The sequence below is a fragment of the Lissotriton vulgaris genome, chromosome 7 (genome assembly GCF_964263255.1).
Source record: "Lissotriton vulgaris chromosome 7, aLisVul1.2, whole genome shotgun sequence".
Lineage (NCBI taxonomy): Eukaryota > Metazoa > Chordata > Amphibia > Caudata > Salamandridae > Lissotriton > Lissotriton vulgaris.
Genome location: NC_141695.1, coordinates 1,150,216,831 through 1,150,234,829, shown reverse-complemented (window position 1 = coordinate 1,150,234,829; position 17,999 = coordinate 1,150,216,831). Strand labels below are relative to the sequence as shown.

General features: G+C 45.7%; 1 protein-coding gene across 1 annotated transcript in view; it reads right to left on the bottom strand.

The window, feature by feature from the left end:
• LOC147703053 (actin-binding LIM protein 3-like) overlaps positions 1-7,339 on the bottom strand; it is a 181,107-nt gene extending 173,768 nt beyond the window's left edge. The window contains exon 1 of the mRNA XM_086929469.1: positions 6,709-7,339. Within this exon, the coding sequence (XP_086785595.1) occupies positions 6,709-7,339 (631 nt within the window). The remainder of the gene's footprint in view (positions 1-6,708) is intronic.
• Positions 7,340-17,999: the final 10,660 nt, after the last annotated feature.

The following is a 17,999-nucleotide window of genomic DNA, read 5'->3' as shown; positions in this document are numbered from 1 at the left end:
CATGCTTCCAATAGATCAGTTGTAACCTGAACAACTGATCTATAGTCGATATTTTCCTTCTGAAGCCTTCTTGCAGTGGAGTTAAAATATCATGTTCCTCCATCCATTCATGAAGTCTGCCCAATAACACTCTAGCATAAGGTTTTTGGGACACATCGATGAGGCTAATTGGCCTATAATTTACAGGGTCAATGGGAGACCCCTTTTTGTAGATTGGGATGATCTCTGCCTCAGCCCATGTATGGGGAGGCGGCAACCCATTAAGGATTGCATTAAGGAGCAATTGAAGGTATGGGACCTGTTCGCTTCTGTAGAAGTCCCCGGGATTCTATCTAACCCAGGGGTCTGGTTTGGTAGTACCTTCGCAATAGCAGCAACCACCTCGACCAAGGTACAAGGCAGCGAGTTCCCCAGAGAAAACTAAGGTTTGGGCATTGCCTATGATCGCGCTCGTGCTTTGACCTTCATTTGGGCTTGAATACAAATACTTAAAATAAAGAGGCCAGTCATCCTCACTGATATTGGGCTCAATGGTAGTCTTTACCTCATTTCGTCCAGTATGGACTAGATTCCAAAAGCCTCTTATATCTTTGTGGTCCAAAGCATTTTTTATTGCCTGCCATCTGTCCATTTCTCATTCTGTTTTAGCCTGTAAAATCTTTTTTTTAAAGAAGCCTGCTTCCCCTTATACTTGAACTGTCACCCTTTTTAAGGCATGCCAGGAGCGCTCTTTTAGCGTCCCTGCTTGCCGAATTGTACCAGAGATTTTTTTTTCTGGGGCGGTTGCTCTTAGTTAATTTGTTACTATAAAAGAAGGCCGCCGGGATTGCGACCAAATCCTGGTGTACTTATCCCAACTCTATATTATCATCCTCACAGGATCCAATGCCTGTGAGAAGGCTTGCCTTTTCCAGCAGAGGGATAACACAGAAGTACTATTAAATTGTCATGTTGGTTATGGTCCAAAGCTTGCCCTAGTTCTGTTAGTTGTACTTCTAATGAAAGAACCAGAGGGTTATGGTCACTTTCTACCCGGGGGAGGACACAAAACTTAACTGCTTTATGCCAGAGTTCGGTGTTTATTTAGATGTAATCTATTATGGATGCCTTGGCAAATTTGTCTTCGCACTCTAAAGATACGCCTCCTAGTAGCCGGAATCCAAGAGAAGGCTCTAGACTGGACCACCTCCTTCCTCTCCGGCAGAACCCAGAGCGTCCGCCTCCCACCCTTCCGATCCGAAGCCACCGACATCATCTGCGGCATCCCCCAGGGCTCATCCCTCAGCCCAACGCTGTTCAACGTCTACAAGGCCCCCCTCGCACAAGTGGCCCACCATCACAACCTCAACATAATCTCCTACGCTGACAATACCCAGCTCATCCTCTCCCTCACCAAGTACCCACACAACTGTCTCATAAAGCTATTTTCAGTTGTTGTGAGGATATTCGCTGCACAGTGCCCCCACAGTTCTGCCCCATACAAGGTGGATCACCTAGCTTGAACTTTAAAAATTTCAACTGGCGGGCTTATGGCCTTTGGGGCAGAGGTTTTATAGAGTTTTAAGAGCCCTCCGAAGACCTGGGTTAATTTTAAATTAGCATTATCGATTTGTGAGCCCCACCCCATTTTATTGTTTAGTAAAGTCCTAGGTAATCGAAGATGGGGACCCTATCCAATGGTCTACCATCCATTCTAGGGTGTGGGCTGTTGATGGGACTCGCATTAAAGACCGTATGATTTTGTCTTTTTGATGTTAACCACCAGATTCCTCCTCTTACAGAACTGACTAAATTCCTCTTGAACACGCTGCATGTCCATTGGTGATTTTGAGAGGAGCAGGGTGTCAATTCAAATTCAAATTCAAATGATCTTTATTCGGATTTAATACATCCATAAAAGTACATACAGAATGAAAGTACATTAGAAACATTAAAAACGATTCTTACAAAATTAAAAACAATGATCCAATTAGGTTAAGCAGCAAGATGACTTAAAGTGCATAATATAATGTACAAAGTGCATGGTGCGTAATACTAAGGAATATTAATCCATCAATGTCCACAGTTACCCACTATAGAAGTATCTCATACAAACATTCAATATTATTACTATTTAGTAGCTGGTACTCGAGTACATAAACCGGCATAGTGCTATTATCCATTATCCAAGTTCCATAGTTGCCCTCGATTTCACACAGGCTTTTATGAAACAGCTAACAGAATAAATAACATCATCCATATGCAGCATTTGCAGAAATTTCAGAGCAGGAATAGATTCACGTAGATTATATTTGCGTAAGATTGGTCTTAAATATTGACAGGTATACAATTTGTAGTGGCCACAAAAGAAGAAGTAATGCAATAGATTTTGTCGTCCACCTAAGGAACAGGGACAATCCAATTCTTCTAAGTTTTTATTGTAGCCAATAGGGAAGCTAAGCAAATAAACTAAGCTTCCCTCCCGGAACCTAAATAAAAGACTCCGGTTCCATCTACCTATCGGCAATGTCAAGTATCTAATAAAATTATTAGGGTTATCAGCATTTAGATCACAAATGCGTGAATATTTCATAACCACAGGTTTACTAGATTCAGATCTCATCCTTTCCTCAGTATATACCTCCAAAAGTGCCCGTTTAATACTGTTTTTGTGAGCGGGTACTATTAAGTCAGGGGAACTTAATAAGAATCCTAGTCCCACCTGTTGCAGACTGGTTTTGACTGCTTTTAGCCAAGGTATGTGTTGAGATCTGTCACTAGTCAATGTTGCTGCTGGGTTTAACCAGATTTTAATCCAAAATAGGGCAGGCCTTGACTTTATGAAATCAACAATATATGGCAGCCTCAATTCATTATGACAGATCAGAGTGGGAGCACAAGGGACTCCCCCTAACACCCTCCTACAGAATCTATTTTCCGCCACCTGAAGGGCCGAGCTGTTACAATATCCCCATACTTCTGCACCGTAAGTCCCGGTTGGTCGACATTGGGTACGGTAGATGGTAAGAAGAGGGGTAACAACATCAGCTAATTTCGGTTGGCGAAGGGATAGGATCGAGTTAATTGACTTGCCAATTTTGTTGCTTGCAAAGGCGGCATGTTGCTGCCATGAGCCTGAATTGGAAAATAACAACCCTAAATAAGGAAAAGTGCTGGTGCATTTTAAAATGTTATTACCCGATTTAATGGATGCAATGTTATACTTCTTTGGTCCGCAATTCATTATGAAAGATTTTTTTAAATTGGTATTTAAACCAAGGTCGGACATGAAGGTAACAAAACCAGAGATTAAAGTACGTAGTGCATTCGGTGTACGCCCCATCAATACAGCGTCATCCGAATAAAGAAGAGTAGTGATGGGGGTGCCGTTTATTATGGGAACATCCTTAATAATCTCACTCAAAGTGTTGCTTAACCTGTTGATATATAAAATAAAAAGCAGTGGGGCGAGTACGCAGCCCTGTCTAACTCCTCTACTAATAGGGATATCGTCAGACAAATCACCATCATTGTTGATTCGTACTCGTGCTTTTAAATCCCTATGTAAATAGGAAAGGAAATACACCAATGAATCGTCTAAACCATAATCGAGCAAAAGTGACCACAACCTAGAATGGTTAACAAAATCAAACGCAGAACTCAAGTCCATAAAACCTAAATAAAGAGGGGATTTTTTAACAATAATATATTTAGCCATAATCAGGTTTAGATTTAAGCATTGTTCTGTGGTGCCCACCTTACTTCTAAAACCCAATTGGCTACAATGAAGAATATTGTTATCTTCAGCCTAATCCCTTATCCGTCTGAAGATTACTCTTCCCAGAACTTTTAACGTGTTGTCGATCAGTGAAATCGGGCGATAACAGGCGGGATCCGACCTATCGCCTTTCTTGAATATGGGCACAATGACACTGTTCGACCAGGATTCGGGAATTGAGCTGTCATTTAGGTTATTAAATAGGTTGCATAAAAGAGGGGCCCAGAAGTTGATTTCTGATTTTATTTGGTCAATGGAAAGACCATCAGGACCTGGGGCTTTATTGCTAGCACTATCAATGATGGCATCCTCGACCTCAAGTAATGAAAAGGTCAAGGGTTCATCACTAAGGGATAGAGAGACAGTGTCTGAAGGGGTAGCTGATATAGCATAGATTTGAGAGAAATGCTCTACCCACGCCTCGCCAGTTATATTACTATTAATTTGGTTGATGTTAGAACCAAAAGATCTTAACGACTTGACTTCTTTCCAGAAGCCCATTGAGTCCTTCAATTTGGCGGTGCGCATAAGTGATTCCCAGTGATTGATTACTAGGGCTTCAGATCTAATGTGTAAGACCCTTTTATATTGTGATCTTAATGCTCTCACGAGTTGAGGGTCCCTCGGGCTGGTATTAAGTGCAGCCCTCAAATCCCTGTTGGCCCTAGAGCAAGAAGTATCAAACCAACGGGGTCCCTGGGAGATGTTCTGCCTGACAGGTTTAGAGGATTCAGTTTTAATTGCCCTGCATAGATCACCAAAAGCGCCGACCACCTCGTTGCTGGGACTTATATACGACAGGCAAGTCTCAACTGTCTCAGGGTATTTTTTGATTACTCTCGAAAGTATCCCTTTATTATCAGCTCCCTTCCATGCTAGTCTCAATCTATTGGTTGATAATGCTAGGTTTAGAGGACCTACATCTGGTTTCACTGCAACCCTTGAGGTCTGGGGATTGTGTATGTTAATTTTAAGCGGATAGTGATCACTATATGCGGAGCAGACGACTTCAGCTTTTAAGATTATTTCACTTAACTCAGGGCATGTGAAAATATAATCAATCGTAGAAGCACAGCCCTGACCTATGAAAGTGGGGGTTGTTACGTTATTTATACTTGTACCTGCAAATTCCATAGCATTAACTAAGTCATGGGAAGCTATAAAATCTTTTAATTCTACCCCATTCTTACATATTGGGCTATGGCGATACAAGTGTGCATTAAAATCCCCTCCGATGCAAATACCATCGAAAGATCCATGCTTTTGTCCCCCCATAATTTCATCTATAAAATTAAACAATAATGTGAAATTGCCATTTGGGCGGCTAACAAAATCATTATTATAAAAATTGATAATACATAATTTCAATCTGTTAATGTACTTGATAGCCATAAAACAACAGATACCTGGTGTTGGGATCAACTTAGTATGCACCCCATGTTTTATCTTGGACCAAATAGATAGTCCCCCACTAGGTCGGCCCATGGGAGACGGCAAAGCCTTAAGATTGTGACAGCAGAAGCCCTCAATTGTTGGTGACGTTGTACTCCATGTTTCTTGTAGCAACAATATATCACAATTATTGTCAACCCACTTGAACCACTCTGAAATTTTCAGTTTAGAATTTAAACCTGCTATATTCCAGCTAACAATAGACAGTACTGAGTCCAGAGGCAAATGAGCAAGGGTCTGAAGTGATTTGTTCAGGGTTCTTTGAGGCGAGTTTTCTGGGACAATCGGGAGTTCGGATACCGGAGAAGAGTCGACAAAGGTAGTCGAAGGTGGTCAGTCTTGCATGTCCAGATCCGAAAGTGGTGCATATCTATTGTACATTTGTAATGGAAGATAAGGTTGGTGAAATTGCATAGGTGGTGGGCGAAAATGCACAGATGGTGGCTGAAAATGCATAAATGGTGGTGGTTGTGGATGCATTAATGGCACTGAGAGTTGCATAGGGGGTGGGCGAGGTTGTGTGGCCGGTTGCCTGTAGAAATAACTCAAGGGTAACATAGTTGCAACAGTTGGGATGGTTGAGTAGTTACAATTTCTGTTTAGGAGGTTTCTTACTGTCCCAGGATTATTGAAGTTAAGGACTACGCAGTCACCTTCCTTGTCCTTGAGTAAAGGGCCGACCCACGATACCCTACGTGCAGATATAATCTCTCTAGAGATGTCAAAACCAACGCCTTTGTGTTTGGTTAGCCAGTCTATGCTCTTATTCCGCAATTGTACCCACGATTCCCCCTGATCCTCCCTCAATGGCGGGACACCTGCTAGGACCAGAACAAAAGGACAGGCATCCGGTGGCAGATGTAATGCTGGTCCTTGGTGTTTGAAAGATTTAGTAGACCCTTGAGGGCCAATACCCACGTTGTTGTTAGCCGCAGTCGATTTTGGAGCTGCGCTTAGATCTGTTGGGCCACTATTGTTGCTTGGAACAGAGGTGTTGGAAGTCGATGGAATGACAGCTTTCCTAGGGGCAGGTATAGGGGTTGGTTTCGTGGATGTATTAGCCTTACTCATAGCTAGCCCCTTTTTAGTGGATGTGGGTTTAACTAATGATTGTTCCGTCAGAGGAGAGGCAGAAACAGAATTGCTTAGTGCCCCACCCGCGGTACTGGTGTTAACCTGTTTTTTTGATGACAATATATTGTTTGCAGTTTCCAATTCCTTCAAAAGGCGGTCTGCTCTAACTTGGTCCAAGATGATTGACCCTTTCCTTTTTGTTTCACCAGTTTTAACCAGGTTATCCAATCTATCAAGTCTTTTAAAAACATTATTAAACTGGCTGATCATTTGTTTTTCAATCCGGTTAAAAATAGTATCAACTATGGTTTCTATCATATTTCCGTTCTGTCTGGATAGATTATAATTATCACCCATTATTGTAGTTTGGGTCCATGTAGTTTTAGAGTTCCCACATGGATTAGTAATGGATACATCAGAAATACTATCCAAGTCTGCGGAGTCTTTATCCTCTTTATCCTCTGTCAAGACGATTTGTACCCCCGATGATTTATTTTTATTCCACAGACTTTGAGGTGTTGGTTGGTTTTTGTGGAATACAGGCTGTTTCCTTTTATTCGCACTTTGCTTAGATGTGCCTCTTTTGCGTTTCTCCCTGCCCGGCTTGTTACTACTTGAGTCAATGATGTCCACATTAATGACATCATCCTGCGAGGCAGTTACAATTGTAGAAACACTCTCTATCTGAGGGGATACCGGGGATGTCGCTGTCAGTGTTGGATTAGGCGTTGCTGCCTCTGATGTTGTGGAGGCAGAAACTGGTGCTGTGTAGATGACAGTGTTTTCATCATCCAGAATAGTGGGCACGTCAACAAAGGGATGTGATGATTTCACCACAATTATTTCTGGATTTATATGTGCATTTCCATTAGTGCCGCTAGAGCTACTTGTGAGAGTCGTTTTGTTGTTAGTAGAAAAAGAACCCATAGAGAACTTTCTCTCGGTCTCCACTATTTCGTTGAAGGCAGAGTCTATCATTGACTCGAAAGAAGTAATAAGGGAGACAGAAGTGTCAGCAATCTTATTTTCTACATCAATGTTCTCGCTGTCACCCATTTTATTATCCGTAATAAGTGCTCACCTTTGGTAAAGTTGTTAGAGGGGTGGCCCGCCCATCCACTGAAGTCCACTGACGGCCACAGACGGTCCCGCCCTTGTCCCGGGCTTCACCCGGCGCGCTCCCGCTCGCTCCCGCTGAGCGGTAACAGTAATCAGACTTATACCCCGTTACAACTAGTGATTGCTGGTGGACAGGGGGGTGTGGCCAGCGGGGAGAGCAGCCCAGGTGTGACTGGTTGGGCGCGCAGGGACTCCTGGACGCTGGAGTCCCTGCCTCAATGCTCGCAGCCCCGCTAGCTCACTCACCTGCCCCGCGTTCCTCTGGTCTCCCGCAAACAGCTCCCAGAGTCAATACAGCAAGCGCTGCGGGACCCGCGAAGCGGGTCCGGCGAGGCGCTACAAAAGTCTTTAGGTGCAGGGGTACACGGTCCTCTCCCAGGGCGTCTGGATCCACAAAAGGGCTTCTACAATTCCGTGGAGGGTCCCAGGAAGGCGAGTGATTGTCCCGCTTTTGGCTCCGTTGGCGGGGGGCGTGGCCAGCGGGGAGAGCAGCCCAGGTGTGACTGGTTGGGCGCGCAGGGACTCCTGGACGCTGGAGTCCCTGCCTCAATGCTCGCAGCCCCGCTAGCTCGCTCACCTGCCCCGCGTTCCTCTGGTCTCCCGCAAACAGCTCCCAGAGTCAATACAGCAAGCGCTGCGGGACCCGCGAAGCGGGTCCGGCGAGGCGCTACAAAAGTCTTTAGGTGCAGGGGTACACGGTCCTCTCCCAGGGCGTCTGGATCCACAAAAGGGCTTCTACAATTCCGTGGAGGGTCCCAGGAAGGCGAGTGATTGTCCCGCTTTTGGCTCCGTTGGCGGGGGGCGTGGCCAGCGGGGAGAGCAGCCCAGGTGTGACTGGTTGGGCGCGCTGGGACTCCTGGACGCTGGAGTCCCTGCCTCAATGCTCGCAGCCCCGCTAGCTCGCTCACCTGCCCCGCGTTCCTCTGGTCTCCCGCAAACAGCTCCCAGAGTCAATACAGCAAGCGCTGCGGGACCCGCGAAGCGGGTCCGGCGAGGCGCTAGAAAAGTCTTTAGGTGCAGGGGTACACGGTCCTCTCCCAGGGCGTCTGGGTCCACAAAAGGGCTTCTACAAATCCGTGGAGGGTCCCAGGAAGGCGAGTGATTGTCCCGCTTTTGGCTCCGTTGGCGGGGGGCGTGGCCAGCGGGGAGAGCAGCCCAGGTGTGACTGGTTGGGCGCGCAGGGACTCCTGGACGCTGGAGTCCCTGCCTCAATGCTCGCAGCCCCGCTAGCTCGCTCACCTGCCCCGCGTTCCTCTGGTCTCCCGCAAACAGCTCCCAGAGTCAATACAGCAAGCGCTGCGGGACCCGCGAAGCGGGTCCGGCGAGGCGCTACAAAAGTCTTTAGGTGCAGGGGTACACGGTCCTCTCCTAGGGCGTCTGGATCCACAAAAGGGCTTCCACAATTCCGTGGAGGGTCCCAGGAAGGCGAGTGATTGTCCCGCTTTTGGCTCCGTTGGCGGGGGGCGTGGCCAGCGGGGAGAGCAGCCCAGGTGTGACTGGTTGGGCGCGCAGGGACTCCTGGACGCTGGAGTCCCTGCCTCAATGCTCGCAGCCCCGCTAGCTCGCTCACCTGCCCCGCGTTCCTCTGGTCTCCCGCAAACAGCTCCCAGAGTCAATACAGCAAGCGCTGCGGGACCAGCGAAGCGGGTCCGGCGAGGCGCTACAAAAGTCTTTAGGTGCAGGGGTACACGGTCCTCTCCCAGGGCGTCTGGATCCACAAAAGGGCTTCTACAATTCCGTGGAGGGTGTCATCCGCAAACATTAGTGCAGGGAATTTACGGTTCTCCCGTTTTGGGGGGTTGATGTCCTTAACAGCAAGAAGGTCTTCAATTAGCCCGTTGAGGAAAAGGGAGAAAAGAGTCGGCGGTAGCACACAACCCTGTCTCACCCCCTTTTCAACAGGAAAGGGAGATGTTAGTTTCCCATCCGTTCCAAACCTCACCCTTGCATAAGTTCCCTCGTGGAGGCGTCTGAACTGGTGGCATAAATACGGTGGGGCCCGCATGTCCAACATAATGCCCCACAACTGATCCCGATCCACCATATCAAAGGCAGATTTTAAATCCACGAACTTGAGGTACAAACTTCCACCCTCCAAGACTATATGCTTCCAATAGATCAGTTGTAACCTGAACAACTGATCTATAGTCGATATTTTCCTTCTGAAGCCTTCTTGCAGTGGAGTTAAAATATCATGTTCCTCCATCCATTCATGAAGTCTGCCCAATAACACTCTAGCATAAGGTTTTTGGGACACATCGATGAGGCTAATTGGCCTATAATTTACAGGGTCAATGGGAGACCCCTTTTTGTAGATTGGGATGATCTCTGCCTCAGCCCATGTATGGGGAGACGGCAACCCATTAAGGATTGCATTAAGGAGCAATTGAAGGTATGGGACCTGTTCGCTTCTGTAGAAGTCCCCGGGATTCTATCTAACCCAGGGGCCTGGTTTGGTAGTACCTTCGCAATAGCAGCAACCACCTCGACCAAGGTGCAAGGCAGCGAGTTCCCCAAAGAAAACTAAGGTTTGGGCGTTGCCTATGATCGCGCTCGTGCTTTGACCTTCATTTGGGCTTGAATACAAATACTTAAAATAAAGACGCCAGTCATCCTCACTGATATTGGGCTCAATGGTAGTCTTTACCTCATTTCGTCCAGTATGGACTAGATTCCAAAAGCCTCTTATATCTTTGTGGTCCAAAGCATTTTTTATTGCCTGCCATCTGTCCATTTCCCATTCTGTATTAGCCTGTAAAATCTTTTTTTTAAAGAAGCCTGCTTCCCCTTATACTTGAGCTGTCACCCTTTTTAAGGCATGCCAGGAGCGCTCTTTTAGCGTCCCTGCTTGCCGAATTGTACCAGAGATTTTTTTTTCTGGGGCGGTTGCTCTTAGTTAATTTGTTACTATAAAAGAAGGCCGCCGGGATTGCGACCAAATCCTGGTGTACTTATCCCAACTCTATATTATCATCCTCACAGGATCCAATGCCTGTGAGAAGGCTTGCCTTTTCCAGCAGAGGGATAACACAGAAGTACTATTAAATTGTCATGTTGGTTATGGTCCAAAGCTTGCCCTAGTTCTGTTAGTTGTACTTCTAATGAAAGAACCAGAGGGTTATGGTCACTTTCTACCCGGGGGAGGACACAAAACTTAACTGCTTTATGCCAGAGTTCGGTGTTTATTTAGATGTAATCTATTATGGATGCCTTGGCAAATTTGTCTTCGCACTCTAAAGATACGCCTCCTAGTAGCCGGAATCCAAGAGAAGGCTCTAGACTGGACCACCTCCTTCCTCTCCGGCAGAACCCAGAGCGTCCGCCTCCCACCCTTCCGATCCGAAGCCACCGACATCATCTGCGGCATCCCCCAGGGCTCATCCCTCAGCCCAACGCTGTTCAACGTCTACAAGGCCCCCCTCGCACAAGTGGCCCACCATCACAACCTCAACATAATCTCCTACGCTGACAATACCCAGCTCATCCTCTCCCTCACCAAGTACCCACACAACTTGGCAAATATCCAGATCCATTCTCAGTGGTACTAGGGGTGTATTTTTGGGCAGACTTAGGATCTGTCTCATAAAGCTATTTTCAGTTGTTGTGAGGATATTCGCTGCACAGTGCCCCCACAGTTCTGCCCCATACAAGGTGGATCACCTAGCTTGAACTTTAAAAATTTCAACTGGCGGGCTTATGGCCTTTGGGGCAGAGGTTTTATAGAGTTTTAAGAGCCCTCCGAAGACCTGGGTTAATTTTAAATTAGCATTATCGATTTGTGAGCCCCACCCCATTTTATTGTTTAGTAAAGTCCTAGGTAATCGAAGATGGGGACCCTATCCAATGGTCTACCATCCATTCTAGGGTGTGGGCTGTTGATGGGACTCGCATTAAAGACCGTATGATTTTGTCTTTTTGATGTTAACCACCAGATTCCTCCTCTTACAGAACTGACTAAATTCCTCTTGAACACGCTGCATGTCCATTGGTGATTTTGAGAAGAGCAGGGTGTCAATTCAAATTCAAATTCAAATGATCTTTATTCGGATTTAATACATCCATAAAAGTACATACAGAATGAAAGTACATTAGAAACATTAAAAACGATTCTTACAAAATTAAAAACAATGATCCAATTAGGTTAAGCAGCAAGATGACTTAAAGTGCATAATATAATGTACAAAGTGCATGGTGCGTAATACTAAGGAATATTAATCCATCAATGTCCACAGTTACCCACTATAGAAGTATCTCATACAAACATTCAATATTATTACTATTTAGTAGCTGGTACTCGAGTACATAAACCGGCATAGTGCTATTATCCATTATCCAAGTTCCATAGTTGCCCTCGATTTCACACAGGCTTTTATGAAACAGCTAACAGAATAAATAACATCATCCATATGCAGCATTTGCAGAAATTTCAGAGCAGGAATAGATTCACGTAGATTATATTTGCGTAAGATTGGTCTTAAATATTGACAGGTATACAATTTGTAGTGGCCACAAAAGAAGAAATAATGCAATAGATTTTGTCGTCCACCTAAGGAACAGGGACAATCCAATTCTTCTAAGTTTTTATTGTAGCCAATAGGGAAGCTAAGCAAATAAACTAAGCTTCCCTCCCGGAACCTAAATAAAAGACTCCGGTTCCATCTACCTATCGGCAATGTCAAGTATCTAATAAAATTATTAGGGTTATCAGCATTTAGATCACAAATGCGTGAATATTTCATAACCACAGGTTTACTAGATTCAGATCTCATCCTTTCCTCAGTATATACCTCCAAAAGTGCCCGTTTAATACTGTTTTTGTGAGCGGGTACAATTAAGTCAGGGGAACTAAATAAGAATCCTAGTCCCACCTGTTGCAGACTGGTTTTGACTGCTTTTAGCCAAGGTATGTGTTGAGATCTGTCACTAGTCAATGTTGCTGCTGGGTTTAACCAGATTTTAATCCAAAATAGGGCAGGCCTTGACTTTATGAAATCAACAATATATGGCAGCCTCAATTCATTATGACAGATCAGAGTGGGAGCACAAGGGACTCCCCCTAACACCCTCCTACAGAATCTATTTTCCGCCACCTGAAGGGCCGAGCTGTTACAATATCCCCATACTTCTGCACCGTAAGTCCCGGTTGGTCGACATTGGGTACGGTAGATGGTAAGAAGAGGGGTAACAACATCAGCTAATTTCGGTTGGCGAAGGGATAGGATCGAGTTAATTGACTTGCCAATTTTGTTGCTTGCAAAGGCGGCATGTTGCTGCCATGAGCCTGAATTGGAAAATAACAACCCTAAATAAGGAAAAGTGCTGGTGCATTTTAAAATGTTATTACCCGATTTAATGGATGCAATGTTATACTTCTTTGGTCCGCAATTCATTATGAAAGATTTTTTTAAATTGGTATTTAAACCAAGGTCGGACATGAAGGTAACAAAACCAGAGATTAAAGTACGTAGTGCATTCGGTGTACGCCCCATCAATACAGCGTCATCCGAATAAAGAAGAGTAGTGATGGGGGTGCCGTTTATTATGGGAACATCCTTAATAATCTCACTCAAAGTGTTGCTTAACCTGTTGATATATAAAATAAAAAGCAGTGGGGCGAGTACGCAGCCCTGTCTAACTCCTCTACTAATAGGGACATCGTCAGACAAATCACCATCATTGTTGATTCGTACTCGTGCTTTTAAATCCCTATGTAAATAGGAAAGGAAATACACCAATGAATCGTCTAAACCATAATCGAGCAAAAGTGACCACAACCTAGAATGGTTAACAAAATCAAACGCAGAACTCAAGTCCATAAAACCTAAATAAAGAGGGGATTTTTTAACAATAATATATTTAGCCATAATCAGGTTTAGATTTAAGCATTGTTCTGTGGTGCCCACCTTACTTCTAAAACCCAATTGGCTACAATGAAGAATATTGTTATCTTCAGCCCAATCCCTTATCCGGCTGAAGATTACTCTTCCCAGAACTTTTAACGTGTTGTCGATCAGTGAAATCGGGCGATAACAGGCGGGATCCGACCTATCGCCTTTCTTGAATATGGGCACAATGACACTGTTCGACCAGGATTCGGGAATTGAGCTGTCATTTAGGTTATTAAATAGGTTGCATAAAAGAGGGGCCCAGAAGTTGATTTCTGATTTTATTTGGTCAATGGAAAGACCATCAGGACCTGGGGCTTTATTGCTAGCACTATCAATGATGGCATCCTCGACCTCAAGTAATGAAAAGGTCAAGGGTTCATCACTAAGGGATAGAGAGACAGTGTCTGAAGGGGTAGCTGATATAGCATAGATTTGAGAGAAATGCTCTACCCACGCCTCGCCAGTTATATTACTATTAATTTGGTTGATGTTAGAACCAAAAGATCTTAACGACTTGACTTCTTTCCAGAAGCCCATTGAGTCCTTCAATTTGGCGGTGCGCATAAGTGATTCCCAGTGATTGATTACTAGGGCTTCAGATCTAATGTGTAAGACCCTTTTATATTGTGATCTTAATGCTCTCACGAGTTGAGGGTCCCTCGGGCTGGTATTAAGTGCAGCCCTCAAATCCCTGTTGGCCCTAGAGCAAGAAGTATCAAACCAACGGGGTCCCTGGGAGATGTTCTGCCTGACAGGTTTAGAGGATTCAGTTTTAATTGCCCTGCATAGATCACCAAAAGCGCCGACCACCTCGTTGCTGGGACTTATATACGACAGGCAAGTCTCAACTGTCTCAGGGTATTTTTTGATTACTCTCGAAAGTATCCCTTTATTATCAGCTCCCTTCCATGCTAGTCTCAATCTATTGGTTGATAATGCTAGGTTTAGAGGACCTACATCTGGTTTCACTGCAACCCTTGAGGTCTGGGGATTGTGTATGTTAATTTTAAGCGGATAGTGATCACTATATGCGGAGCAGACGACTTCAGCTTTTAAGATTATTTCACTTAACTCAGGGCATGTGAAAATATAATCAATCGTAGAAGCACAGCCCTGACCTATGAAAGTGGGGGTTGTTACGTTATTTATACTTGTACCTGCAAATTCCATAGCATTAACTAAGTCATGGGAAGCTATAAAATCTTTCAATTCTACCCCATTCTTACATATTGGGCTATGGCGATACAAGTGTGCATTAAAATCCCCTCCGATGCAAATACCATCGAAAGATCCATGCTTTTGTCCCCCCATAATTTCATCTATAAAATTAAACAATAATGTGAAATTGCCATTTGGGCGGCTAACAAAATCATTATTATAAAAATTGATAATACATAATTTCAATCTGTTAATGTACTTGATAGCCATAAAACAACAGATACCTGGTGTTGGGATCAACTTAGTATGCACCCCATGTTTTATCTTGGACCAAATAGATAGTCCCCCACTAGGTCGGCCCATGGGAGACGGCAAAGCCTTAAGATTGTGACAGCAGAAGCCCTCAATTGTTGGTGACGTTGTACTCCATGTTTCTTGTAGCAACAATATATCACAATTATTGTCAACCCACTTGAACCACTCTGAAATTTTCAGTTTAGAATTTAAACCTGCTATATTCCAGCTAACAATAGACAGTACTGAGTCCAGAGGCAAATGAGCAAGGGTCTGAAGTGATTTGTTCAGGGTTCTTTGAGGCGAGTTTTCTGGGACAATCGGGAGTTCGGATACCGGAGAAGAGTCGACAAAGGTAGTCGAAGGTGGTCAGTCTTGCATGTCCAGATCCGAAAGTGGTGCATATCTATTGTACATTTGTAATGGAAGATAAGGTTGGTGAAATTGCATAGGTGGTGGGCGAAAATGCACAGATGGTGGCTGAAAATGCATAAATGGTGGTGGTTGTGGATGCATTAATGGCACTGAGAGTTGCATAGGGGGTGGGCGAGGTTGTGTGGCCGGTTGCCTGTAGAAATAACTCAAGGGTAACATAGTTGCAACAGTTGGGATGGTTGAGTAGTTACAATTTCTGTTTAGGAGGTTTCTTACTGTCCCAGGATTATTGAAGTTAAGGACTACGCAGTCACCTTCCTTGTCCTTGAGTAAAGGGCCGACCCACGATACCCTACGTGCAGATATAATCTCTCTAGAGATGTCAAAACCAACGCCTTTGTGTTTGGTTAGCCAGTCTATGCTCTTATTCCGCAATTGTACCCACGATTCCCCCTGATCCTCCCTCAATGGCGGGACACCTGCTAGGACCAGAACAAAAGGACAGGCATCCGGTGGCAGATGTAATGCTGGTCCTTGGTGTTTGAAAGATTTAGTAGACCCTTGAGGGCCAATACCCACGTTGTTGTTAGCCGCAGTCGATTTTGGAGCTGCGCTTAGATCTGTTGGGCCACTATTGTTGCTTGGAACAGAGGTGTTGGAAGTCGATGGAATGACAGCTTTCCTAGGGGCAGGTATAGGGGTTGGTTTCGTGGATGTATTAGCCTTACTCATAGCTAGCCCCTTTTTAGTGGATGTGGGTTTAACTAATGATTGTTCCGTCAGAGGAGAGGCAGAAACAGAATTGCTTAGTGCCCCACCCGCGGTACTGGTGTTAACCTGTTTTTTTGATGACAATATATTGTTTGCAGTTTCCAATTCCTTCAAAAGGCGGTCTGCTCTAACTTGGTCCAAGATGATTGACCCTTTCCTTTTTGTTTCACCAGTTTTAACCAGGTTATCCAATCTATCAAGTCTTTTAAAAACATTATTAAACTGGCTGATCATTTGTTTTTCAATCCGGTTAAAAATAGTATCAACTATGGTTTCTATCATATTTCCGTTCTGTCTGGATAGATTATAATTATCACCCATTATTGTAGTTTGGGTCCATGTAGTTTTAGAGTTCCCACATGGATTAGTAATGGATACATCAGAAATACTATCCAAGTCTGCGGAGTCTTTATCCTCTTTATCCTCTGTCAAGACGATTTGTACCCCCGATGATTTATTTTTATTCCACAGACTTTGAGGTGTTGGTTGGTTTTTGTGGAATACAGGCTGTTTCCTTTTATTCGCACTTTGCTTAGATGTGCCTCTTTTGCGTTTCTCCCTGCCCGGCTTGTTACTACTTGAGTCAATGATGTCCACATTAATGACATCATCCTGCGAGGCAGTTACAATTGTAGAAACACTCTCTATCTGAGGGGATACCGGGGATGTCGCTGTCAGTGTTGGATTAGGCGTTGCTGCCTCTGATGTTGTGGAGGCAGAAACTTGTGCTGTGTAGATGACAGTGTTTTCATCATCCAGAATAGTGGGCACGTCAACAAAGGGATGTGATGATTTCACCACAATTATTTCTGGATTTATATGTGCATTTCCATTAGTGCCGCTAGAGCTACTTGTGAGAGTCGTTTTGTTGTTAGTAGAAAAAGAACCCATAGAGAACTTTCTCTCGGTCTCCACTATTTCGTTGAAGGCAGAGTCTATCATTGACTCGAAAGAAGTAATAAGGGAGACAGAAGTGTCAGCAATCTTATTTTCTACATCAATGTTCTCGCTGTCACCCATTTTATTATCCGTAATAAGTGCTCACCTTTGGTAAAGTTGTTAGAGGGGTGGCCCGCCCATCCACTGAAGTCCACTGACGGCCACAGACGGTCCCGCCCTTGTCCCGGGCTTCTCCCGGCGCGCTCCCGCTCGCTCCCGCTGAGCGGTAACAGTAATCAGCCTTATACCCCGTTACAACTAGGGATTGCTGGTGGACAGGGGGGTGTGGCCAGCGGGGAGAGCAGCCCAGGTGTGACTGGTTGGGCGCGCAGGGACTCCTGGACGCTGGAGTCCCTGCCTCAATGCTCGCAGCCCCGCTAGCTCGCTCACCTGCCCCGCGTTCCTCTGGTCTCCCGCAAACAGCTCCCAGAGTCAATACAGCAAGCGCTGCGGGACCCGCGAAGCGGGTCCGGCGAGGCGCTACAAAAGTCTTTAGGTGCAGGGGTACACGGTCCTCTCCCAGGGCGTCTGGATCCACAAAAGGGCTTCTACAATTCCGTGGAGGGTCCCAGGAAGGCGAGTGATTGTCCCGCTTTTGGCTCCGTTGGCGGGGGGCGTGGCCAGTGGGGAGAGCAGCCCAGGTGTGACTGGTTGGGCGCGCAGGGACTCCTGGACGCTGGAGTCCCTGCCTCAATGCTCGCAGCCCCGCTAGCTCGCTCACCTGCCCCGCGTTCCTCTGGTCTCCCGCAAACAGCTCCCAGAGTCAATACAGCAAGCGCTGCGGGACCCGCGAAGCGGGTCCGGCGAGGCGCTACAAAAGTCTTTAGGTGCAGGGGTACACGGTCCTCTCCCAGGGCGTCTGGATCCACAAAAGGGCTTCTACAATTCCGTGGAGGGTCCCAGGAAGGCGAGTGATTGTCCCGCTTTTGGCTCCGTTGGCGGGGGGCGTGGCCAGCGGGGAGAGCAGCCCAGGTGTGACTGGTTGGGCGCGCTGGGACTCCTGGACGCTGGAGTCCCTGCCTCAATGCTCGCAGCCCCGCTAGCTCGCTCACCTGCCCCGCGTTCCTCTGGTCTCCCGCAAACAGCTCCCAGAGTCAATACAGCAAGCGCTGCGGGACCCGCGAAGCGGGTCCGGCGAGGCGCTAGAAAAGTCTTTAGGTGCAGGGGTACAC